The 27,062-nt window shown below is 44.1% G+C and overlaps 1 protein-coding gene across 6 annotated transcripts in view; it reads right to left on the bottom strand.

The window, feature by feature from the left end:
- Nucleotides 1-27,062, bottom strand: part of ralgps1 (Ral GEF with PH domain and SH3 binding motif 1) — a 761,372-nt gene that overhangs the window by 170,555 nt on the left and 563,755 nt on the right. For all 6 annotated transcript variants that reach the window (XM_072240007.1, XM_072240011.1, XM_072240013.1 and 3 more), the window contains one exon: nucleotides 6,688-6,781. In XM_072240007.1, coding sequence (XP_072096108.1) covers nucleotides 6,688-6,781 — 94 coding nt within the window. The remainder of the gene's footprint in view (nucleotides 1-6,687; nucleotides 6,782-27,062) is intronic.

Here is a 27,062-nt window from a genome sequence, read left to right as displayed (position 1 = left end):
AGTTCTGGTCACCAAATTATAGGAAAGATGTCAATAAAATTGAGAGAGTACAGAGGAGATTGACTAAAATGTTGCCTGGGTTTCACCTCCTAAGTTACAGAGAAAGGTCTTTATTCTTTGGAGCGTAGAAGGTTGAGGGGGACTTGATAGAGGTTTTTAAAATTATGAGGGGGATTGATAGAATTGACGTGGATAGGCTTTTACCATTGAGAGTGGGGGAGATTCAAATAAGAAGACATGAGTTGAGAGTTAAGAGGCAAAAGTTTAGGGGTAACATGAGGGGGAACTTCTTTACTCAGAGAGAGGCAGTTGTGTGGAATGAGCTTCCAGCAGAAGTGGTTGAGGCAGGTTTGATGTTGTCGTTTAGAGTTAAACTGGATAGATATATGGACAGGAAAGGAATGGAGGGTTATGGGCTGAGTGCAGGTCGGTGGGACTAGGTGAGAGTAAGAGTTCGGCACGGACTAGAAGGGCCGAGATGGCCTGTTTCCGTGCTGTAATTGTTATATGGTTATATGGTTATATGAAGATACCTATACCGTGAATGGATGAAAAGAGATCATTTCACCTTGAATGGAGATCTTTCCACCATGAATGAAATCTCTTCACCTTGAATGGAAATCACCATAGGTGGATAAATTGAGATCTCCTTGCCAAGAATAGAGATCCCTACAGTATGAATAGATGAAAAGAGATAATTTCATCTTGAATGGAGATCTTTTCACTGTGAATGAAGACCCCTTCTCCATGAATGGAAATCACCATGGATGGATGGATGGAGATCTCCTCATCAATAATGGAGTTACCTACACCAGGAATGGATGAAAGAAGATCACTTCACTTCAAATGAGTGTCTTTTCACCATGAGATCACCATGTATGAATGGATGGCGATCCCTTTATGGTGGTTGGACGAATGGAGAGGTCTTCGCCATAAGTGGAGGGACTTTCTCCGTGGATGGAGATCCCTTCACCAAGCTGAAAGCGAGCACAGTCAGGGGAGGCACTGGTGAAATTCGGTGTATCATTATTTTACCGAAAGCTTGTTATGCGTTGTTACAACCTGTCATGGAAAACAAAGGGCACAGTTGATCAAAGGTCGAGCAGCACGAAGAAAGCACCTAAGGAAATGATGGAAGAAACAGTAGGGACTGGGCATAAGTAGGTCACCGGCCTTGTGTAGTGGAAGTTTGTTATGATGAAAACTGTGATGGAGGATCTGTGAATTGAGAGTGAATGGGTGGAAAGCAATTGCCAGGTTTAACATCACAGCAAGGTATGTTCACATTGAAACTGTTTGGTCAAATTCAACAATGCTTAATTTTACAGAGATACAAGAAGCAGCAGATGCTGGAACCTGGAGGGAACTCAATGAGAAGCAGGACCGCGGGTGGGTGGCGTGGGTGAAAGGAATTATAGGTATTACTGGTCAAAACCCTGCACGCAGAAGGGTCCTGATACATGGCTTCAACCTGAAACATCAACAATTCCTTCTCCCCCACAGTTGCTGCTCAATCTGCTGAGTCTCTCTAACACTTGTTTTTTTTGGTACTTAATTTTACATGTGAGATGTAACTGGATTCAGGTTTGATTGAAAACAAAGGTTAATAAAATCCTCTAATAGTTTCCACTTTTCGTTAAACTTTAATAAGCCCGATTCTCTTGGAAATTTCAAATGCCAAAACAAATTGGTTTAACTTTTGTTTTTCCATTACTAAAGTAATCGTTACTTCAGAACTCGCTTAAAGACCTTAAAAGACACACTTTCCACTGTTCCCAAGAATAGAACTTTTGTCATTCGGGGGGAAATAAACTACTTTTAAAGAAAGAAACAAAGGAAGAGGAAAGCAGAGAGTGAAAGGAATCAGGGGCAGCGCAATGCTTTACAGTACAGACGACCAGGTTTGATTCCTGCCGCTGCTGTTTGCACACTCTCCCTGGGACCACATGGGTTTCTTCCAGATGCTCTGGTTTCCTCGCACAGACCGAGGACATACCGGTTGGTAGGTTTACTGATCAGTGTAAATTGGCTAGAATTAAATTGGAGGTTGCTAGGCAGCGTGGCTCGAAGGGCTGAAAGGGCCTATTTTGTGTAGGATCTCAATAAATAAATAAATAAATAAATAAATAAAGAGATTCAAAGAACCAGGATGAAAGTGAGATTAGGAAGGTGAACCAAAAGAAATATTTGCACTTCTAAAGTAGCTTCTGAAGTACACCAAAAATTTTACAGCCAAAAAAGTACTTCCAAAGTATAGTCACTTTCGTAATTTAGGAAATTCAGTCGTCAATGTTTGCACAGTAAGCTCTCATAAACCAGTGGATTCCATATCATCTGTTTTTAAAAGATAGTGAAACAAATATTGGCCAGAGATTTAAAATAAACTGAAAATATTGGAAATCAGTTCTGGATCAGGGGCCTGAATGGCAGGGTGCACAAGAGACGGTGACTTCCCACCCCCTTCCCATATCACTGGGGTTAGAGGTCCATGCAAGTCTGGAAGTTGAGGCCCGAGGAATGAGCCAGCGAACAATGAGTTCTGAGACTGATACCTCGAGGTCAGTGAAGTCCGGCGGCCAAAGCTGAAGCTCAAAGTCCAGAGCTTGGTCAGTCTGGAAGTGGAAGCCCGAAGTTGGCAATTCCAGGGATAGCCTGTTCTGACATTGGAGGTGTGTGAGTGTGGGGGTGTGTGTGAGAGTTAAAACAAATGGCACATCTGACTGTGTATTTCAATGTACATGTTCAAAGATTCCAATATTCAGTGGTTCATTTTACCATCAAAGTAGGCATGCAGAATGTAACTGAAATTCGTTATGTGATACATACATCTGAATCTGAAATACTCAGTGGGCCATGCAGCATCCACGGCAGGAGAAACACACAAAGTCCCAGATCTTTCATCAGAACTGGGAAAGAATAAAAAAGGAGGCGATAAGGTGGGGGAGGGAGGTTGTAGAACAGAGGGAATACTTTATACTTTATTGTCGCCAAACAATTGATACTAGAACGTACAATCATCACAGCAATATTTGATTCTGCGCTTCCCGCTCCCTGGAGTTCAAATTGATAGTAAATAATAAATATTTAAATTATAAATCATAACTAGAAAATGGAAAGTAAGGTAGTGCAAAAAAACTGAGAGGCAGGTCTGGATATTTGGAGGGTACGGCCCAGATCCGGGTCAGGATCCGTTCAGCAGTCTTATCACAGTTGGAAAGAAGCTGTTCCAAAATCTGGCCGTACGAGTCTTCAAGCTCCTGAGCCTTCTCCCGGAGGGAAGAGGGACAAAAAGTCTGTTGGCTGGGTGGGTCATGTCCTTGATTATCCTGGCAGCACTGCTCTGACAGCGTGCGGTGTGAAGTGAGTCCAAGGATGAAAGATTAGTTTGTGTGATGTGCTGCACCATGTTCACGATCTTCTGCAGCTTCTTCCGGTCTGGTAGATGTCTGGTATATGAATATGTCTGGTAGATTGAGGCCAAATGAGTTAGGATCATGTGATACCTCTGGTTGTGTAATAGATGCTAGCATTGAGACGGTGATACCTGACCAGAAAGCCATTTTACAACAATGGAAAAGATAATCCAGGTTGAGTACCCCTTATCTGAAAGTCCAAAATTCAACGTCCAAATTTTTTTGAGCGCTGTCATAGCGTTACAAATGGAAAATTCCACAAGACACTGGGGAGGTTCCCAGGCAATACGCAGGTCTTCTACGCATGACAGACAGTTCTGAGAAGTGACCGCATGTATGTAATGAACTGAAGTTAACGAAAAATAGAAAAACACTGCAGAAAATGAAAAATGAAGATCTCCAATCCATATTGAAAGAGTGGATTTGTCAACGTGAGCTGAAAATTGAAAGTAATTGTGAATGTTTAGCAGACTGGTTGTAGAAATTTAAGAAAAGGCACAGCATTAATTTTTTAAAGTTTTTTTTATCTTTTAGATAAAGCATCTGCAGATCATGAAAAACAGGGAAATTAATTGATGAGTTTGTGTAGATTGCTGCTGATGAAAATCTAACATTACAGAAAGTCTGTGATGCTGATTGGTTTTACACCATACGTTAAACCTAATTAAAGTAAAATACAAATACAGTGTATTGTAAACTTTTAATCAAAACACCGCATCATAGGTGGAGACTGTTTCAGAAGGCAGAAGTTGAAAGCAAATCCTTTTGCGCTCTATGATTCTAGAAACAGATGGGGAAATATCGACACTGTTCTGGAGCAGGCTTGCCCAACCTGGGGTCCATGGATCCCTCGGTTAATAGAAGGGGCCCACTGTATAAAAAAGATTGGGAAACCCTGAGGCCGACTGCCTTCTCTGAAGGATATCAGTGAACCAGATGGGGCTCTACAAAACCCAGTAGCTTCATGGTTGCTGTTAAAGGAGCAAACTTAATGGGTTGCAGATCTATTTAAAGTATAATTTCCCTGTTGCTTGGAAAGGGCAAACTCATCTCCCTGCCTTTGAATGGCCGGGCAAGTTAACCACACCTTTCATTTTGCCCCTGCAGAAAGAACCAAGTTGTATTGGCTAAAATGAGGGGAGTGGAATAATTTTTAGGAAAGTATAGGGGAATGTTAAATCTAAGAGAAAGGTGCATGCATGGAACACCCTGCCAGGGGTGGTGGTAGAGGCAGATATATTAGGAGCATTTAAAATACTCTTAAATAGGCACATGGATGATGGAAAAACGAAGGATTATGCAGGAGAGAAGGGTTAGATTGACCTTAGAGTTGGTTAAAACGTTAGCACAACATTGTGGGCTGAAGGGCCTGTACTGTGCTGTACTCTTCTACGTTCTGTGTGACCTAACAGCAGCAGGAGTGTGTTGAGTTGTCAGTCACAGGGGTTTGGCTTGAGGTCCATTGTGCCCTTCCAACTAACATACTTGAACTGCCAGCCCAGTTGCAATCGCAGTCTAATCCATTACAGTTCCAACGAAGGACTTAGAGCAAGCTAATTTTCATAGACACCACTGGGAGCTCAACAACAACATCTAGCAGTGTTAGCTACCAATCTGATTAGACCGAACCGTACATGACTATAGACTTAAAGTCTGCAGCACACAAAGGACCTCTATGGGAGAAAATTACTTTATACAAGTACCATCTATAGACTCAGAACTATGCTATGCACCACATCTTTCTAGGTTTCACAGTTCAAGCACAGACAGACAACATTACAGCACAGTACAGGCCCTTCGGCCCATGATGTTGTGCTGACCATTTAACCTACATTAAGATCAATCTAACCCTTCCCTACAACATAACCCTCCATTTTTTATCATTCATGTGCCCATCCAAGAGTCTTTTAAATGTCCCAAATGTATTTTCCTTTACCAGTTTCCCTAACAGGGTGTTCCATGCACCCACTACTTCCTCTGTAAAGAACTTACCTCTGATATCCCCCCAACACTTTCCTCCAATCACCTTAAAATTATGATCACTTGTATTAGCCGTTTCCACCCTGGGAAAAAGTCTTTGGATATCCATCCTATCCATGACTCTTCTTCATGGCAAAGAGAGATTGTCAATGGAACATAGTTCTATGGGGAGTTTCTTTTTCAACCTCCAAGAGGACCACAAACTTGCCGTGAGGTTTGGAGGCTTGCGTGCCTCAATGACCCAGAAAGCTATGTTGGCTGGAGTCAGGGCCCTGTGCTTTCACTCTTGTAGGGTCACTCATGCCAAACAGGTCAAAGGGTACAGTCCCGACTAAGAGTGCTTCACCAGTCCTCCAGGTTTGGGGGCTCAGCTCAGGGCTAACAACCCTGACTGTTCAAAAGAATTGTTACAGAAGCAGAACTTCTATACAAACAGAGGTGGAGGACCTTCATTGCTGCCCTAAATGCCAGCAGCATAATGGGCAGTAAGTAAGTTTGTCTTTCAAAGTACAATCATGACAAAATAATAATTACAGTTTTCCAAGAAGAAACCACCTCCTTTGGCACTGTCTACCACCAACGGTTGTGGATGCCCAGTCATTGAGTACTCTCATGGATGAGATCCCTGGGCTTCGAAACTTGGAGTGAATCTAGGGATCTGGGGATCAGCAGGAAAATTAATTTCAGGAACAGTTCAGTCCTGATATTACTGAACAGTAAGACAGACTTGGGAGGCCAAATGATTGACTCATATTCCCATTACTTCACTTGTGTCTAATTTTCCTGTGGTTCAGAAGCTATTTTTTGTTACTGTGAACAGTTTTCTTTCAAGAATCTAAAACCAACAGAAGAAATGGCTGCAATTACCTTACCACCACCATTGAGCTCAAACCATTATCATTTATGACAAGATTTCTTTGTATGGGGAACATACTGTACTTCCAAACTGAAGAATTCTTCCTTTACTTCAAGTTAATCTCGGACCTGGTTCCCAGATGTTTGTGGTTCATTTGTATGTTTTTCAGAGAAAGTACCTCCAATCTTTGGTCCATGAAATTATTGTATCCAAAATAAAATTCCATCACACATCATCTTTAAATACATTATAGATTTCCCAGCCTCTGAGTAAGGTAGTCATCATTTCCAAGATTTTCAACAATTCCCAAAGAGCCCCTTATTCCTGTATAAGCCACAGAAGTCTGTTGGCAACTGCGCATGATACATTACGTAACTCGCAACACTGTAGTCCTTTCACAGACTACCTAGAGATTGTAAACCAAGTGTATGTACTTACTTGTAATTGTCCTCTTCCACAAATTTCTGCAGCTCCTCGATATACCGCACGGATTTCAAGTAGTTTTGCACATGGGGTAACGTCACCAGATAGTCTGTGAATGGAAGTGGTGCCACACTGTTAAGCAAATTACTGCAGGGGGATATGTAACTTTGCAAAACTTTAATTATCAGGCTTATTTTCTTTCATCGCGAGACCGAAGGGAATGAGCCAGTACCCAAATGCAGAATATTACTATCCCATGCTTTTGAAGGATGTCAAACCCTGCATATTTCCCTTCTTATTTTATTCTTTTGCAATGAACAGCAATGCAACAGTTTAGCTTCACTCACCTTGCTAACCCTTTCTGAGTTAACTGGTCTTGCCTCTTTCAGTCAAGTCCAAATCTTGGTTATCAGTTGAGTGAAATTGGGCAAAATGATGCTGGCGTCCTTTGTAAGGGGCTCATGGTTCCTACCAAAGGCTTGTGATATTAACTTAACTTTGGATGAATAAGAGGCATCTCACTGAAAGGCCCAGGTAGAATGGACGTGGAGAGGATGTTTCCCATAGTGGGCCAGTCTAAGACCAGAAGGCATAGCCTCAGCCCAGAAGGTCATCTCTTTAGAACAGAGATGAGGAAGATTTTCTTTGGCCAGAGAATGGTAAATCTGTGATATTCATTGCCACAGACAGCTGTGGAGGCCAAGTCATTGGGTATATTTAAAGCATAGGTTGATAGGTTCTTGATTAGTAAGGGTATCAATAGTTATGGGGAGAAGGCAGGAGAGTGGGGTTGAGAGGGATAATAAATCAGCCATGATGGAATGGCAGAGCAGACTCGATGGGCCAAATGGCCGAATTTTGTTCCTTATGTCTTACGGTATTATGCTTTTAACCTAACCATCCATGAACACAGTTATTGTGGCATATTGCAACGCGTACCAAAGTTATATTTCTTGCTGGTAGTGGAATCTACCATTACCTCCAAATCCAACTCATCCTGAGATCTTATGCATCTTCACTGGGTCACAATCTGGCGTGATCTTTACTGCAACAGCCTCAGAGAACCATGTGTACTCTCGTCTGTCGCAGGAGCACTGACATCACGTTTCAAACGCATGACCTGCTTGATCAGCACAGACCTTACAACGAGGGGCACCATCAGACATTGTCATGAGCCAAGAGTCACTCTTCCTTTGGCGGTCTCTGATAATTTGAGGATAACGTGCTTCTGCCCCTGTTCTGAAGGGGCCAGTGCAGGGACCACAGACTCCTCCACACACAAGACAGGATGCATCTGGGTGATAATTCCTGATATGCGTTCCTTCAGAGGGGCTTTCATTTGCTCCAAGGAGCGTCACCTTGTCGTGAAGGAGAGGCTTGTGAGTTCCTGAGACCCTGACAGTGATGTTGTCTGGAGTTTAGCTCCTGCTAGGGTCACCCATTGGTGGTAAAGTCAAAGGAGAGGTTCCATCCAACCACGACCTCAACAGTGCAGCTGTCGGAAGTCGATGACACATCACAATGGCAGCAAAGGCAGAGGAAGGCTGCAGAAGTGAAGGGTCTGCAGTCAACTTGGACTTCATCTCCATCTGTCAAGGACTGTGTGGTGGCTGCCTGTCATCAGCCTCCCCGCATTAAACAAAGTCATGCACAGGCGTCCCCCATTAAGGGAATAATCCCTCATTAGAACATCATACTCAACAAGGGTGATTGCAATACTACTGCTGTTGCTACTACCTTATGCATCTGATGGACTTGAAGTTCTCAATACTATCCCAACTGCTCTTCCTTTACTTGGGCCAGTAGTGAGTGGTGATGCTACAAATTACGTTGAGCATATCTAATCTCATCCTCTGTCCACTTGGTAATCTAGTCTGCTTCAGAGTTCAGAATAGAGTCTATTTTGGGAGCTTGGTGAAATATTAGTGCTAAGTAAGCAAATGCATAAGTGTAGGTCTCCAAATGGCTGTTGGACAGAAAATAACAGAAAGACAACTCATTAATAAGGCATCCACTAGAGTGAGGATCTTTGCCTAATACAATGCTAAACTTTTTGGTTTTAATTATATTTATGTCTCAGATAGTTATCGAATAATTAATAGACTAGCTCTGACTGTCAAGATTGTGAAGTTTTTTTACAAGTATTTCAATAAAAATAGAAAACTGAAAAAAAAGTATAAAGCTACCTTCTTAAAAGGCTTAGGAAATTCAGCATGTCCCCAATGACTCTTAGCAATTGTTACAGATGCACCACAGAATGAGTGGAGTGGTGAAGATATGTCTCTAGCAAAGGACTGTAAAGCACTCCTTCCCTCTGCTAGTCAGCAGGTCACCCTTGGGCAAGGTGTAGCACCTGTTTAGCCCCCCCCCCCCGATCAGGGTCATGTGAAGTCATGAGGGCAGGTAGTAGATGGTCGTATGAGCAGCTGGTGCATATCACAAGTCCTGGTTATGTGACCACTGACACCAGGCAGACAATCTCTGAAGTGTATAGATAATGATTGGGGTCACCTAGCTTGTAAAGACACTGCCCAGAAGAAGGCAATGGCAAGCTAATTCTGTAGAAAAATTTGCCAAGAACAATCACGATCATGGAAAGGCCACAATCACCTACATTATATAACATGCCACATAACAAATGACTGAACCACAGAAAATATCTTATCCAGATGCAAAACAGCCTGATATGCCCATAACTACACGAAACAGCAGAGGGTTGTGACCCCAGCCCAGACCATGCCACAGACCTCCATTGACTCTGTTGACACTTCCTACTGCCTGGAGAAAGTAGGTCATATAATCAAGGACTTCTCCCACCCAGGTCACTCTCTCTCCTCTCCTCTCCCAATGGGGAGAAGCTACAACAGCCCAGAGTATGAATCACTAAACAGCTTCTACCCCACTGTTATCAGACTCTAGCTGAAAGATGAACTCTTGAACTTTTGATCTCCCAATCTACCTCATCATTGCCTTTGTAGTTTATTAGTTTACCTACACTACACTTTCTCTGAAACATAACACTATACTCTAATACTTCTAAAAATGCAAACACGAGGAATTCTGCAGATGCTGGAAATTCAAGCAACACATATCAAAGTTGCTGGTGAATGCAGCAGGCCAGGCAGCATCTCTGGGAAGAGGTACAGTCGACGTTTCAGGCCGGACCCTTCGTCAGGACTAACTGAAGAAAGAGCTCTTTCTTCAGTTAGTCCTGACGAAGGGTCTCGGCCTGAAACGTCGACTGTACCTCTTCCTAGAGATGCTGCCTGGCCTGCTGCGTTCACCAGCAACTTTGATGTGTGTTACTCTAATACTTCTACTACCTTTTTGTAATTACAGTACTGTGCAAAACTCTTAGGCGCATATATAGCTACTACACCCCCTTAGACAATATTTAAATGGAGTCAGTTGTGTTTGTTTGTGGTACATTGTCCATTTGGGTCAATAGACTTTGATTCAAAAAGCAGTGACTTTTGATAATTTTTTTTATTTTGACTTTAAAAAATTTTAGACCCCTGCCAAGATACCACACACAAAAAAATTACCCGTCTGGACTAAATTAAAAGCCATCTGGCTAATACTACTCTGCAAAAGTCTTAGGCATATATAGCAACACACAAGATGTTGGAGGAACTCAGCAGGTCAGGCAGCATCAATGGAAAAGAGTAAACAGTCAAGACTTTTCAGGACTGAGAAGGAATGGGGAAGAAGCTGGAATAAAAAGGTGGGGATTTGACATCTTCCCTCTTCTTTCCCAGTCCTGAAGAAGGGTCACTGTTTACTCTTTTCTATAGATGCTGTCTGACCTGCTGAGTTCCTCCAGCATTTTCTGTGTGATGCTTTGGATTTCCACCTATTTTATACACTGCTCTATCGTACGGCAAAATATTTCCCAATGAGCAATCCATAAAACCCCTAGCTGTCGCTAGGGTGCCTAAGACTTTTGTAGAGTACTGAAGTAATTTTATGTATTGCACTGCAGTACTGCCACGACAAAAAACATTTCATGACCTATGCGAGTGATGATAAACCTGATATGGGTCTCTATTGGGGACTGACAGTAGGAAGGGGGCAGGGAGAGGGGAATCATGGTTGGGAAAAGGGGAAGGAAGAGGGGAGGGAGCAGGAAGCACCAGAGAGACATTCTGTAATGGTCAGTTAACCAATTGTTTGGAATCAAATCACCTTGCCTGGTTTCTCAAGGCTGGGTGTGACTACACCTGTGCCAACCCCCTCCCCGGCACTCCTTCTCTGCCACCTGTCCCACACCCCTCCCGCAGTGCTCCACCCTCACCATTCCCAACATTCTTTGCTCTAGCCAGAGTTACAAACTCGTTCTCTGCTCCACGTTCACAAATACAGTACTGTGCAAATATCTTAGGCAGACGAGCTACATTCTGTATATGTGCTTGTGACTTCTGCACAGTACTGTACATATGGCAAGGTCTGTCTGGAGGCCCTGTAAAACAAAAGTTTTTCACTGTACCTCAGTATTTGTAACAAAAATAAACCAATAATAAGAATTCATTCAAATACTTCTGTTGTTTTTCTTGACCTGGTGGAAACTATTCGGATTTATTGAAGCTCATTAAAATTCATTGCAATATTTGATTCTAGTTGGCTCTCAATTCCACAGACTAGACTGTGAGACTAGTGAGTATCACTTGCCGTGATATATGACAGCATGGATTGGTACCAAGCCAAACCACTGAAATATTTCCAATGAGAATGTGAAGACCTAAAGAGAGGTATTGCTGGGAACACTAATTAATCACCATCTCAGCACAATTACAGCTCAGTTAACAGATAGTCGTAATAGAATACAGTAACATCAGAGTAATGGGGCGACATGGTGTGTAGTGGTCTGCACAAGGCTTCACAGTACCAGCAGCCTGGGTTCAATTCCTGCCACTGCCTGTAAGGAGTTAGTACATTCTGTTCTCCCTGTAGCCGTACAGGTTTCCTCTGGGTGCTTTGGTTTCCTCCCACAGTCCAAAGACGTATCGGTTGGTACGCTAATTATCCTGAGATTAGGCTAGTATTAAATTGGAAGATTGCTGGGCCGCATGGATCGAAGAGCTGGAACAGCTTGCTCAATGCTGTATGTCAATAAATAGAAACAAAGAAAATATGGTGGAGGTATAGGATAGTCAGTTTGACGAGGCAGTTCGTGATTCAGTAAGATCGTGGCTGATCTCACCATTGCTTCAACTTCATTTTTCTACCTGCTTTCCAAAGGACTGAATTCCTCCATAGCTCCCTCACTCTGAACCCTTGGCCTTCACACTCCCCCAGATACAGAATTTCAAAGCTTCTTGACTTTTTGAGAAATTAATAAGGATGTCACTGTGCTTAATCAGAGGATGTGGGCATTGTTGGCAGCACTTATTGCCCATCCCTTCCTTGAGCCAACCACCCTGACCTGGGACCAGAGTTACATGTAGTCCAGATGTTGTAGGACTTCCTTTTGTAAAGTGAATCAGATGAGCATTTTCCACAATCCAGCACTTTCACCGTCTCCAAGACATAGGCTAGCTTTGTATTCCAGAATTTATTTAATTCCTTCAATTTAATTCCCCAGGTGCAGTGCTTGAATTAGAACTTGAATTTGCAGATCATCCAAGCCACTGGATTACTCCAATAACAGAACCTTGCGACGATGCCCGAAACTTAGGCCAAGTCCATCCCAAGGACTTTCCACACGGCTTTTGTGTAAATTCCCATTCACTTCTATCGCAGGCAATCGTCTCTAGAACTGCAGTGACAACTTGGCACGGAACAAAATAATGTCAAGTGGGGTAGTGGAGTTTTATGGATTGCTCTTTGGGAAATATTTTGGAGCACAATGGAGCAGTGTGCAGAATAGACAATATCTGCTACAGCTAATTGCTGAGGTCACTCTAATGGTACATTCAAACCTGCCTCCTTTACTACCTTGAATGGAAAATCACACAAAAGGTAATGGATACGGCCCAGTCTATCATGGGTAAAGTCCTCCCCACTATTGAGTATATCTACATGAAATGCTGTCGCAGTAAAGTAGCATCCATCATCAAGGAGCCCCACCACCCAGGACATGCTCTTTTCTCGCTGCTGCCATCAGGAAGATGGTACAAGAGCCTCAGGACTCACACCACCAGGTTCAGGAACAGTTATTACCCCTCAACCATCAGGCTCTTGAACTAAAGGGGATAACTTCACTCAACTTCACTTGCCTCATCATCAAAATGTTCCCACAGCCAATAGACTCACTCTCAAGGGTTCTTCATCTCATGTTCTCGTTATTTATTGCATATTTATTTTGTTATTATTGCTTCTTATTTTTGTATTTACACAGTTTGTTGCCTTCTGCATGCTGGTTAGAGTACAAGTTGAGCAGTCTTTTATTGAATCTGTTATGTTTATTGTTCTATAGATTTATTGAGTATGCCCACAATAAACTAATCTCCGGGTTGTATATGGGGACAGGTATGTACTTTGATAATAAAATATTACTTTACTTTGAACTACCTTACTTAACAAGAAGAACAAGGGGGTGCAGACACACAGGAACACTGCTATCTATGGCTTCCCCTCCAAATTGTACAAAAATATATATCACTATCTGTCCATTGTCACTCGGTCTAAATCCTGGAACTCCCTACACACTAACACTATGGGAACACCTTACAAGATGCTGCCAGGACTTGAGGTCTTGAGTTAAAGGGAGAGATTGAATACGTTAGGACTTTATCTCATGGAGCATAAGAAAATGAGGGGAGATTTGATAGAGGTGTACAAAATTATGAGAGGTGTAAGTAAGGTAAATGGTTTTTTCCACTCAGGTTGGGTGAGACCAGAACTAGAGGTTATAGATTAAGAGTGAAAGGTTAAAAATTTAAGGGGAACCTGAGGGTGAATTTCTTCACTCAGAGGGTGGTACAAGTGTGGAACCAGTCAATAGACAATAGACAATAGGTGCAGGAGTAGGCCATTCGGCCCTTCGAGCCCACACCACCATTCACTGTGATCATGGCTGATCATCCACAATCAGTACCCCGTTCCTGCCTTCTCCCCATATCCCTTGAGTCTGCTATCTTTAAGGGATCTATCTAACTCTCTCTTGAAAGCATTCAGAGAATTGGCCTCCACTGCCTTCTGAGGCAGAGCATTCCACAGATCCACAACTCTCTGGGTGAAAAAGTTTTTCCTCAACTCCGTTCTAAATAGCCTACCCCTTATTATTAAACAGTGGCCTCTGGTCTAGATTCCCCCAATATCGGGAACATGCTTCCTGCCTCCAGCGTGTCCAATCCCTTAATAATCTTATATGTTTCAATCAGATCCCCTCTCATCCTTCTAAATTCCAATGTATACAAGCCCAGTCGCTCCAATCTTTCAACATGTGACAGTTCCGCCATCCCGGGAATTAACCTCGTGTTCAAAAAAGGTAGTAGGGATAGTCCGGGTAATTATAGACCAGCAAGCCTTACGTCTGTGGTGGGAAAGCTGTTGGAAAAGATTCTTAGAGATAGGATCTATGGGCATTTAGGGAATCATGGTCTGATCAGGGACAGTCAGCATGGCTTTGTGAAGGGCAGATCGTGGCTAACAAGCCTGATAGAGTTCTTTGAGGAGGTGACCAGGCATATAGATGAGGGTAGTGCAGTGGATGTGATCTATATGGATTTTAGTAAGGCATTTGACAAGGTTCCACACGGTAGGTTTATTCAGAAATTCAGAAGGCATGGGATCCAGGAAAGTTTGGCCAGGTGGATTCAGATTTGGCTTGCCTGCAGAAGGCAAAGGGTTGTGGTGGAGGGAGTACATTCATATTGGAGGGTTGTGACTCGTGGTGTCCCACAAGGATCTGTTCTGGGACCTCGACTTTCCGTGATTTTTATTAACGACCTGGATGTGGGGGTAGAAGGGTGGGTTGGCAAGTTTGCAGATGACACAAAGGTTGGTGGTGTTGTAGATAGTGTAGAGGATTGTCGAAGATTGTAGAGAGACATTGATAGGATGCAGAAGTGGGCTGAGAAGTGGCAGATGGAGTTCAACCTGGAGAAGTGTGAGGTGGTACACTTTGGAAGGACAAACTCCAAGGCAGAGTACAAAGTAAATGGCAGAATACTTGGTAGTGTGGAGGAGCAGAGGGATCTGGGGGTACATGTCCACAGATCCCTGAAAGTTGCCCCACAGGTAGATAGGGTAGTTAAGAAAGCTTATGGGGTGTTAGCTTTCATAAGTCGAGGGATAGTGTTTAAGAGTCGCGAGGTAATGATGCAGCTCTATAAAACTCTGGTTAGGCCACACTTGGAGTACTGTGTCCAGTTCTGGTCGCCTCACTATAGGAAGGATGTGGAAGCATTGGAAAGGATACAGAGGAGATTTACCAGGATGCTGCCTGGTTTAGAGAGTCTGGATTATGATCAGAGATTAAGGGAGCTAGGGCTTTACTCTTTGGAGAGAAGGAGGATGAGAGGAGACATGATAGAGGTATACAAGATATTAAGAGGAATAGACAGAGTGGATAGCTAGCACCTCTTCCCCAGGGCACCACTGCTTAGTACAAGAGGACATGGCTTTAAGGTAAGGGGTGGGAAGTTCAAGGGGGATATCAGAGGAAGGGTTTTTACTCAGAGAGTGGTTGATGCATGGAATGCACTGCCTAAGTCAGTGGTGGAGGCAGATAAACTACTGAAGTTTAAGAGACTTTAAGAGGAATTTAAGGTGGGGGGTTATATGAGAGGCAGGGTTTGAGGGTCGGCACAACATTGTGGGTCGATGGGCCTGTACTGTGCTGTACTATTCTATGTTCTATGAACCTACGCTGCACTCCTTCACTAGCAAGAACGTCCTTCCTCAAATTTGGAGATCAAAACTGCATGCAATACTCCAAGTGTGGTCTCACCAGGGCCTTGTACAACTGCAGAAGGACCTCTTTCCTCCTATACTCAGCTCCCTTTGTTATGAAGGCCAACATGCCATTAGCTTTCTTCACTGCCTGCTGTACCTGCATGCTTACTTTCAGTGACTGATGAACAAAGACACCTAGCTCTCATTGTACTTCTCCTTTCCCTAACTTGACACCATTCAGATAATAATCTGCCTTCCTGTTCTTGCTACCAAAGTGGATAACCTCACACTTATCCACATTAAACTGCATCTGCCATGCATCTGCCCATTCACCCAACCTGTCCAAGTCACCCTGCATTCTCATAACATCCTCCTCACATTTCACACTGTCACCCAGCTTTGTGTCATCTGCAAATTTGCTAATGTAATTTTTAATCCCTTCATCTAAATCATTAATGTATATTGTAAATAGCTGCGGTCCCAGCACCGAGCCTGCAGTACCCCACTAGTCACTACCTGCCATTCTGAAAGGGACCCGTTAATCCCTACTCTTTGTTTCCTGTCTGCCAACCAATTTTCTATCCATGTCAGTACCCAATACCATGTGCTCTAATTTTGCCCACTAATCTCCTATGTGGGACCTTATCAAAGGCTTTCTGAAAGTCCAGGTACACTACATCCACTGGCTCTCCCTTGTCCATTTTCCTGTTTACATCCTCAAAAAATTCCAGAAGATTAGTCAAGCATGATTTCCCCTTCGTAAATCCATGCTGACTCGGACCGATCCTGTTACTGCTATCTAAATGTGCCGCTATTTCATCTTTTATAATTGACTCCAGCATCTTCCCCAGCACTGACGTCAAGCTAACTGGTCTATAGTTCCCTGTTTTCTCTCTTCTGCCTTTCTTAAAAAGTGGGATAACATTAGCTACCCTCCAATCCACAGGAACTGATCCAGAATCTATAGAACATTGAAAAATGATTACCAATGCGTCCACGATTTCTAGAGCCACCTCCTTAAGTACCCTGGGATGCAGACCATCTGGCCCTGGGGATTTATCAGCCTTCAGTCCCATCAGTCCATCCAACACCATATTCTGCCTAATGTGAATCTCCTTCAGTTCCTCCGTTACCCTAGGTCCTCTGGCCACTATTACATCTGGGAGATTGTTTGTGTCTTCCCTAGTGAAGACAGATCCAAAGCACCTGTTCAACTCGTCTGCCATTTCCTTGTTCCCCATAATAAGTTCACCTGTTTCTGTTCTCAAGGGTCCAACTTTGGTCTTAACTAATTTTTTCCTCTTCACATTCCTGAAGAAGTGTTAACTATCCCCCTTTATATTCCTGGCTAGCTTACCTTTGTACCTCATCTTTTCTCCCCGTATTGCCTTTTTAATTATCTTCTGTTGCTCTTTAAAAGTTTCCCAATTCTCTGGCTTCCCGCTCATCTTTGCTGTGTTATACTTCTTCTCTTTTATTTTTATACTGTCTTTGACTTCTCTTGTCAGCCACGGTCGCCCCTTACTCCCCTTAGAATTTTTCTTCCTCTTTGGAATGAACTGATCCTGCACCTTCTGTATTATTCCCAGAAATACCTGCCATTGTTGTTCCACTGTCACCCCTGCTGGGGTATCTTTCCAGTCAACTTTGGCCAGCTCCTCCCTCATGGCTCCATAGTCCCCTTTGTTCAACTGTAATACTGTCACTGCCGATTTTCCCTTCTCCCTCTCAAATTGTAGATTAAAACTTATCATACTATGGTCACTACCCACTAATGGCTCCTTTACCTCGAGTCCCCTTATCAAATCTGGTTCATTACACAACACTAAATCCAGAATTGAGTTCTCCCTGGTAGGCTCCAGTACAAGCTGTTCTAAGAATCCATCTCGGAGGCACTCCACAAACTCCCTTTCTTGGGGTCCAGTACCAACCTGGTTTTCCCAGTCTACCTGCATGTTGAAGTCCCCCATAACAACTGTAGCATTACCTTTGCGACATGCCAATTTTAACTCTTGTTTCAACTTGCACCCTGTATCAAGGCTACTGTTTGGGGGCCTGTAGATAACTCCCATTAGGGTCTTTTTGCCCTTACAATTTCTCAGTTCTATCCATACTGACTCTACATCTTCTGATTCTATGTCACCCCTCGCAAGGGACTGAATTTCATTCCTCACCAGCAGACCCACCCCACCTCCTCTGTCCACCTGTCTGTCCTTTCGATAAGACGTATACCCTTGAATATCCATTTCCCAGCCTTGGTCCTCTTGCAGCCATGTCTCTGCTATTCCTACAACATCATACTTGCCAATTTCCAACTGAGCCTCAAGCTCTTCCACTTTATTTCTTATACTTGGTGCATTCATATATAATACTTTAAATCCATTACTCCCCTCACCTTTCACATCGATTCCTACTGCACTTGGCCATACTCTCCGATCCCTTCCTGAGCTTTCTGCCCCATTAATTCTATTGTCTTTCTTAACTTTTCTTATTCTCTCATTCCCTTTAACTCCATCCTTATATTTCCAGTTCATCCCCTCCCCCCCAACTACTTAGTTTAAACACACCCGTGTAGCAGTGGCAAACCTGCCTGCCAGAACGCTGGTCCCCGTCTGTTAAGATGCAACCCGTCCTTTCTGTACAATTCATCCTTACCCCAAAACAGATCCCAGTGGTCCAGGAATCCAAATTCCCGCCTCCCACACCAGCTCCTCAGCCACACATTCAGATCCCCTATCTCCCTGTTCCTGCCCCCACCAGCACGAGGAACTGGAAGCAAACCGGAGATAACCACTCTGGAGGTCCTGCTTTTCCGCCTTCTGCCGAGTTCTCTGAAGTCACGCTGCAGAATGTCTCTCCTCTTCTTCACAACGTCATTTGTGCGGACATGCACCACCACTTCCGGCTGTTCACCTTCACCCCTGAGGATGCCCTGCAATCGGTCCGTGACGTCCTGGATCCTGGCACCAGGGAGGCAACACACCATCCTTAAATCCCGCCTGTTGCCGCAGAAACCCCTTTCTGTACCTCTCACTATGGAGTCCCCTACTACCACGGCTCTGCCTGACTTCTGTCTCCTCAGCTTTGCTTCAGCACCAATTTTTGACTCGCAGTCCTGACCGCCGCTCAGGCTGGCACTGTCTTCTGTCCCGACAGCTTCCAAGAGGGTGAACCTGTTTTCAAGAGGTACATCTCCCAGGGTCTCCTGTACTCCAAGCATCCATCCCTTCATCATCGTCGCCTCCCTTCTGTCTTCTGGTATCTTTGGTGTTACGATGTCACTGTAGGTCCTGTCCAGAAAACTCTCGTTTTCCCGGATGAACCTGAGGTCATCCAGTTGCCTCTCCCGTGCCTCAACATGGTCCTTCAGGAGCTGAACTTGGAAACACTTTCCACATTTGTAGCAGCCAGAGACACCATCAGCGTCCCTGACCTCCCACATCATGCAAGCAGCACACTGAATCAGTTAACCTGTCATTTCTTCACCACTTCTCACCCTCTCCAACTGTGGCGTAGTCTCCTTCCTCAGCCTCCTCGCCGAAGACTCTTGAGCCAAAGACTCGCTCTTTTCTCACAAGACACTTCCCTTGACAAGGCCGCTCCCCGACAGGCCACTCCCCTAGAGAAAACCTTGCTTATATTGGCTGATATTTTGACTAATTCATTTCACTTGCACCTCTGCTGACCTTGAAGGTATGTGTTGCAGGCTGATCCCAACCGGTTTTTAAATCAACTGCTCCGGAACCCATTCTCGCCTCTGCCTGTTTACGCTGAAGCCTGTTGAGCCAAAGCCGACCCACTCTGACTCAGTCCACCCCGACGATGGCCAGTTCGCTAGACAAAACTCCTTTTATAGTGCGCTAGCTGACCGGCTGTCTCCAGCTCCTCCGCTCCCAACTCAACGATGTGGTGGATGCCGATTTGATTGCAAAATTTAAGAGAAGTTTGGATAGGTACATGGATAGGAAGGGTATGGAGGACTAGTGTCCAAGTGCAGGTCAATGGGATTAGGCAGAATAACATGTCAGCATAGACTAGATTGTCCAAAGGGGCTGTTTCTGCGCTGTAGTGTTGTATGACTCTAGAAACTTGTAGAAGTTCAATAATGTGTCTCACTGCCAACTTCTCAAAGAAAGTTGAAGATGGGCTATAAATGCCAATCTTGCCAGCAACATCCAGCTCAGAACTGGCACAGACAGAAGGTCAACAATTGGTCTACAGCTAATGTCCGGGTTCTATAGGTATGAGGCACAAGAGATCAACATGTGCTACAGTTGTTGGGGCAGCAGGAGGAATGAAAGGGAATTCTCACAGATGGAGGTAACTTTGGGCTGGACAGGACCACTTCCTGGGCTCCCTGACCACACTACCTGCCTGTGCTGACTACCCTCATGTAGATGTAGAGGACTGAGGGAGCTAACTCTCCTTTCTGAACAGGTGATGCAAATCCCTAGTGTTCCTGTGCCTTTGTAACTATATGAAACTTCAAGGCATTGATACTAGGGAAGTCCCCACCCATCCCAGACAATCTCTCTTCCTCCCCTTCCTTCAGGCAGAAGATACAAAAACCTGAAAGCACATATCACTTGGCTCAAGGACAGCTTCTAATTCACTATTAGAAGACTACTAAATAATTCCCGAGTACGATAAAAACTCTTGACCTCACAGTCTACCTCATTATGATCTTGCACCTTATTGTTTACCTGCACTGCACTTTCTTTGTTGCTGTTACACTTTATTCTGCATTTTATTCTGTTATTCCTTAATCCTTTTGTTCCTTGTTCTACCTTAATGTGGTTCCTTAAGGTTGTTATAGCCAGGGGGTGGTAATGGGGACAAGCTCCTACTATCTATTAAATGCTCCCAATGGCATGAGCCTCTGCTGTGTACAAACATCTATTGATGCTTCTGGACACATCTTCAGTGATGTTCCTGGAATCATCGGGTGTTTCAGGTCTTTCAACATCATACAACCTCCTCCAGGTGACCCAGCCGGGGCTGATCAGACCCCAGCTTGTGTCCAGATGTCTAGCTACTTATGACTCCATGGCTCCCCTCTTTTGAGCCACAGCCATCTTGAGGCCCTCTCTGCCGCATCGGTGGTACTGTGGATGGCTCTCCTCTTCCTCTCTCCCTCGATGCCCAAAATGCTGAAGGCTCTAACTAAGGAACGGGCTACGAATCCCCTACAACCAACCTCCACTGGGAACTGTTCAGCTGTGATACTGACAATAATTGTTGTCATGGCTTGCAGCTTCCTATCAACCCCTCCCTTCGCCGTTGCCTCCAGAATTTGCTTAACATCTTCATCAAACTGCTTCCACAGTGAAGTCATGTTAGCTGCAGGCCATTTGATCCGCCTCCTGTTAGACTTCATGTTAGAGGGATTAGTTTGCAACACTTGGAGGTTCCGGGCACTATGGGGTGACTCCGGGCCTGGCCCCTCCTTTGTCTCACCAGGTTGGACACCTGCGCATTGTGCTGCTCCTGCTCCCGCCAAACACTTCATCTTCGCTTGGTGGATCTTCAAGCCGCGATCATTCTTGCAGATTTTGCCACATGCACACTGCTTCCTCATCGTCGTTTGTTCATTGCCTGGGTCTGATGTCGTTGTGCCCATCTGACTGGGGTGCTCATCCTCCCACCCTCTTGGGCACCCCTGGGGGTATCTTTCCCTTAGATTCATCATAGCTTTTGTGGGGGTCCCCCTCTCAGAGGACACAGATTGGGTTGCCAGCCCATTCTGCCCCGGTTACCGTCTCTCCAGCCTGTCACTGACTATCCAGATGTCACCACTCTTTTCGTGGTTGCCACCCAGTCTTTCCTGGTTGTCACTGATGAACTCAGGGTGTAAGCTGTGCAAATACATCTACTGATGCCTCTGGACACATCTTCAGTGATGCTCAAATAGCCTCTGACAACCAAGTCCAGCTCCTGTCCTTCACGTGTGGCTTAGCTACTGAGTCTTGTGGAAAAAAACTTTCTACTGATAGGAGAAGGGGCAAAGGCAGGTTACTGGCACCTTAAAACCAGTTGCTTTGGGCAGATGGGGCTAGTCAGCCATGGTTGGCAGCTCATCCAGGAGAAGGAAAACTCTGATCTCAAACCTCTGCTGCCTTGCAGCTATACCCACTCATGGGGAAGGCTTTGGGGGTAAACTCCAAGGGAAAAATCCAGAGCTGGAGTCCCTGAGACAGTCCAATGTTGAGTTCAACGCTGACTGGCAACTCCTGCGATACTGCTGGTACCAAACTGTATTGGTCTCTGCTGTTACTTTGGGTTCAACAGATGTGTGCAGAGGGGGAGCTTGCTACATGGGCAACAGCTTGCTCTCCATATTTCACTCCCTAGGCTTGTGTATCTAGACAACCAGGATGCAATATCCGTGGTCAACTCTGACCAATGGAGGCTAACAACACTCTCAATGCACTGTGTAATGATTTGATCTGAATGAACAGTATGCAAGAAGACAAGGTTTTCACTGTATCTCGGTACATGTAACAATAATAAACCAATTCCAATTCCAGGTCAATGCTGAAACAAGATTCAACCTTCTTCCCACTGTTAATGAAACTTTGACCTCAGATTACAGACAGAAATAGTGAAAATATTCAATGGTATTCTAAGTCTTGGTCATAGAGTCATCAGAATCAAGTTTAATATCACTGGCATATGTCGTGAATTTTATTGCTGTGGCAATGAGAAGAGGACATGTCCTGGTGATGGGAGTTTTAAATGATGAATGCTGCCTTTTTGAGGCATCGCTCCTTGAAAATGTCCAGCCAGTTAGAATGCTCTCCACAGTACATCTGTAGAAATTTTTGAGTGTCTTTGGCAACATACCAATTCTCCTCAAACTCCAAATGAAATCCAGCTGCTGTTGTGACTTCTTTGTAGCTGCATCAATATGTTGGGCCCAGGTTAGATCCTCGGAGGTGTTGATACCCAGAGCAGCAGAACCCAACCAGTCCATGCTGACCACGGTAGCCATCCAGTTAGTCCCAATTTCCTGTGTTTGGTGCATACCTCTCCAAGTGCTCCTTAAATTAAACTCTTGCATCTGCCTCAACTACTTCCACTGGCAGCTCATCCATATACTCATCACTCACCAGGAGTGAAAATGTTGCTCCTCAGGTCCGTTTTAAATCATTTCCCCCTCACCCCAAACTAACGTCCCCCTAATTTTGGACTCTCCCACCCTGGGGAAAAGACTGATGTCATCCACCTTTTCTATGCCTTGTATAATTTTAAACACAACCATAACGTTGCCCCACATTCTCCTACACCCTCAATACTCAACAGTATCTCTGTATAATCTGCAGGAAGTTAGCATTTTCTACGGCAGGCTTTGCTTATAACTTTCATACATAAGCCTCGTAGCCAGATTCACTAATGGCCACTGGCAAAGGCCTTAAATCTCAGACAGAGATTCAAATAATAAAGTTTTTAAAATGAGTATTAAAAAACAAAATTAAACACAAGTCAATAGTTCAAATACTTCCTCTGCAGTGCGGCCAATCATTCACATGAATGGGATGACTTTTCGGCCAGCAGCCCTCAATGGTCAGAAGCTGGGGCCAGATGAGAAGTGCATGACCACTCCCTCTAGCATGCTGGATTCCACAGTTGCGCAGGGTACAACAGAGGCCAGCACCCAGTCTCTCGGCCACTCATATCAGATTGTCATGGCTGGCCAAGCACAGGATTCTGGAATGTGTGGATGGCTGGGAAATACTGGCTGTCACTTAGAGTCACAGAGTAACGCAGCATGGAAACAGGCCTTTCAGCCCAACTTCTTCATGCTGACTATAGTGCCCAAACTAGTCTACGCTGAGCTAACAATGAATGGGAGGAGGAGAAGATGGCGGCGCGACACAGCTTGCAGCAGCCACTCCGGTGGTGATATCTGTTATCTGTCAAGTAGGGTGCCGTGCACAATCCTGATTTGATGGAGACAGATGTGAGAGCACGGAGGAACATCTGGTGAAACTTCTGAAATGTCTGTTTCGCTGCCACTGCTACTGTGTGATCCAGAATCTCCGGAGGGGAAGGCCCTGAGTCCTCAGCTTTGCTTGTTGCTCGGCGGCCGGGGCGGGGTCGAAGTTCTCGGCAGAGGTTGGTGCTCAGTGTCGGAGGGCTGGTCGGAGGCTCGAAGTTTTTGGACGGACTCAGAGTCGGCTGCGGTCGGGTGCTTCCAATGTATTGGCAAGTTTGCGGCGCTTGGAGGTTCATGGCAGGGAGAGTTTCTCCCTTCACCGTCTGCGTGAGATGATGGGGCTATCGGGACTTGAGACTTTTTTTTTACCGTGCCCATGGTCTGCTCTTTATCAAATTACGGTATTGCTTTGCACTGTTGTAACTATATGTTATAATTATGTGGTTTTGTCAGTTTTAGTCTTGGTTTGTCCTGTGTTTCTGTGATATCTCTTCTGGAGGAACATTGTACCATTTTTTTAATGCATACATTTCTAAATGATAACAAATGAGGACTGAGTGTCCTCACAATCTAATCTAATCTAATATTCTTCTAAACTCCTCCTAACCATGTACTTATGCAAAAATCAATCCCTCCTACCCATTTACTTATGCAAATATAAACCCCTCCTACTCATCTACATATCAAACTTACCCCTCATAATTTTATATACCTTAATAAAGTATCTCAGTCTGCAAAACACCAAGGAATAAAGTTCCAGCTTTCCAATAACTCAGGCTGTTGAGTCATGGCAGCACCCTCATAAATCTGTTCTGCCTCTCTTCAGTTATATATCTTTCTTATAACAGGGCAATCAAAACTGTATACATTACTTTATGTGCGGTCTCAGCAGTGCCTTGTGAAACTGCAACACATCATTCCAACTCCTATTACAACTGCAGCATATAACCCCAACTCCAATACAATATATTCCCACCTCCTTCTCTTTCTCCTATGGTCCACTCTAGTCTCCTATCAGATTCCTTCTTCTGCAGCCCTTCACCTTTCCCACTCACCTGGCTTCACCTGTCGCCTTCCAGCTAGTCTCCTTCCCTTTCCCTCACCTATTTATTCTGTCATTTCCCCCACTTCTTTTTCAATCCCGAAGAAGGGTCTCAACCTGAAACATTGGCTCTCTATTTCCATAGATGCTTCCTGACCTGCTGACACAAACAAGAGGAGATCTGCAGATGCTGGAAATCTGAACAACGCACACAAAATGCTGGAGGAACGACGCAGGCCAGGCAGCATCCATGGAAAAGAGTACAATCAACGTTTCAGGCCGAGACCCTTCATCAGGGCAAAAGGTGAAAGAAAGGTGAGAAGGGGAGCTCTCCTCCCCCCACTTCCTTACTCTGACTCCTCATCTTATTCTCCCCAGTCCGGATGAAAGGTCTTGGCCCGAAAACATTGACTGTATTCTGACCTGCTAAGTTCCTCCAGCATTTTGCGTGTGTTACTCTACTCAATGCCCTGACTGATGAAGGTTGGCCTCCTTCACCATCTTGTCTACCTGTGTCACTGCTTTCGGTTAACTATGTACCTGACCTGATTCAACCTGTTGAAATTGTGAAGTGGAACTTTTCTTTATTCAAATCTTGTGTGTAACATGAGTTTGAATGGGAAATACCAGATTAAAGAATTGCATAATATAAAGTGGTTAGTCGAATGATACTTGGCACTCTTATTCCATTGTCTATTTGTACTAAATTTGGCTCACTACATTTTCTTCTAATTGTGTTTCTTGTATAATTTATATCTAAAATATGTTTTTCTTGTCAACGTTGTGCATCTGATGCTGAATGCCGCTGATGCTGCTGCAAGTTGCTGCACAAAGTAAATTTTATTATCAGAGTACATATATGTCACCCACATACAACCCTGAAATTCATTTTCTTGTGGGCATACTCAGCAAATCTACAGAATAGTAACTGTAACAGAATCAATGAACGATGAACCAGAGTGCGGAAGACAACAAACTGCAAATGGAAATATAAATAAAAAGCGATAAATAACGAGAACGTAAGTTAATGAGATAAAGAGTCCATAAAGTGAAATCCTTGATTGTGGGAACATTTCAGTCATGGGGCAAGTCAGTGTAGTTAACCCCTTTTGTTCAAAAGCCTGATGATTAAGGGGTAGCAACTGGTTTTGAACCTGGTGGTTTAAGTCCTAAGGCTCTTGTACCTTCTACCTGATGGCAGCAGTGAGAAAGATCATGGCCTGGGTGGTGGGGATCTCTGATGACGGGTGCTCCTTTCCTGTGATAGTGTTTCTTGTAGATGTGCTCAATGGTTGGGGCGGGGGGCTTTACCCACAATCCACCACCTATGCATACATGGACTTGTGCAAATAACTATCAACTTGACTTTGACTTACAGATGCAAAGTATCGGAGTAATACTGACTGGACAGACCATCATAGATAATTTATCTCTGAAATTAATTGGAATCTACAGTAGGCGTTTTAATCTGCCAAACCCACAGAGAAAAACCACAAATACCAGAAGAGAAAACTCTTAGTAACAGGATGTGGGTGCAGGAGGTTAAAACCTTCCATGGGATATTATGGTAAAACATCTGAACAAAGAATTCCAAATTCTTTGCTGAATTGTTTGAAAGATTATTGAATGGCTTTGAAAAGCTGACAACAAATTGTAAAGTACTTGGTCTCTGTAAATGTTTATATCACACAAGGGTCAGTAAACACATCCATGGACATTTGTCGCATACAGATTGAAAAGATTCCAGTCAGCTCTCAAGTAAATACCAGTCCATTGAGTACAAACAGAACAACAAAGTTGCCACTGTATTAGTAAAAGAAATTCTACCGAAATATTAGAAAAGCCTTAAATGGGCATTATGCTAGTGTCTATGGACAGAACTCAAGTGGTGAGTTACAGCCTAGTCCATCTCCACACTGAGCACATTACCAGGAACCCTGTCACAAGAAAGCAGCATCCATCATCAAAGACCCCCACCATCCAGGCCAGGCTCTGTTCTCGCTGCCACCAGTGGGCAGGAGGTACAGGAGGTACAGGAGTCTCAGATCCCACACCACCACATTCAGGAACAGATATAACTCTTCAACCATCAGGCTCCTGAACTAGTGCGGATAAATTCATCCACCTCAACACTGAACTGATTCCACAACCTACATTCTTACTTTCCAGGACTCTGCTGCTCATGGTCTCAGTATTAATTTTTCACTTGCACAATCAGTCTTCTTTTGCACATTGCTTGCTTATCGATGTTTATATATGGTGTGCCATAAATTCTATTGCATTTCTTTATTCTTCAGTAAACGTCTGCAAGAAAATAAACCTCAAGTGACACACACAAAATGCTGGAGGAAGTCTGTAGATATGGCAGCATCTATGGAAAAGAGTAGGCAGTCAAGATCTCGAACTGAAACCCTTCTTCAGGACTGAATGAATCTCAAGGTCGTATATGGTAACAAATGTGTACTTTGATAATAGATCTACTTCGATAATACATTTACTTTGACTGTTGACTTTGACTTTGGAGCTGGGAAAATATGAATACCTATCTGTCACTAATCTCCAAAAAAAACGCAT

The sequence above is a fragment of the Mobula birostris genome, chromosome 22 (assembly GCF_030028105.1).
Source record: "Mobula birostris isolate sMobBir1 chromosome 22, sMobBir1.hap1, whole genome shotgun sequence".
In the NCBI taxonomy this organism is placed as follows: Eukaryota; Metazoa; Chordata; class Chondrichthyes; order Myliobatiformes; family Myliobatidae; genus Mobula; species Mobula birostris.
The sequence above is the reverse complement of the archived record's forward strand: the minus strand, read 5'-3'. Positions and strand labels throughout refer to the sequence as shown.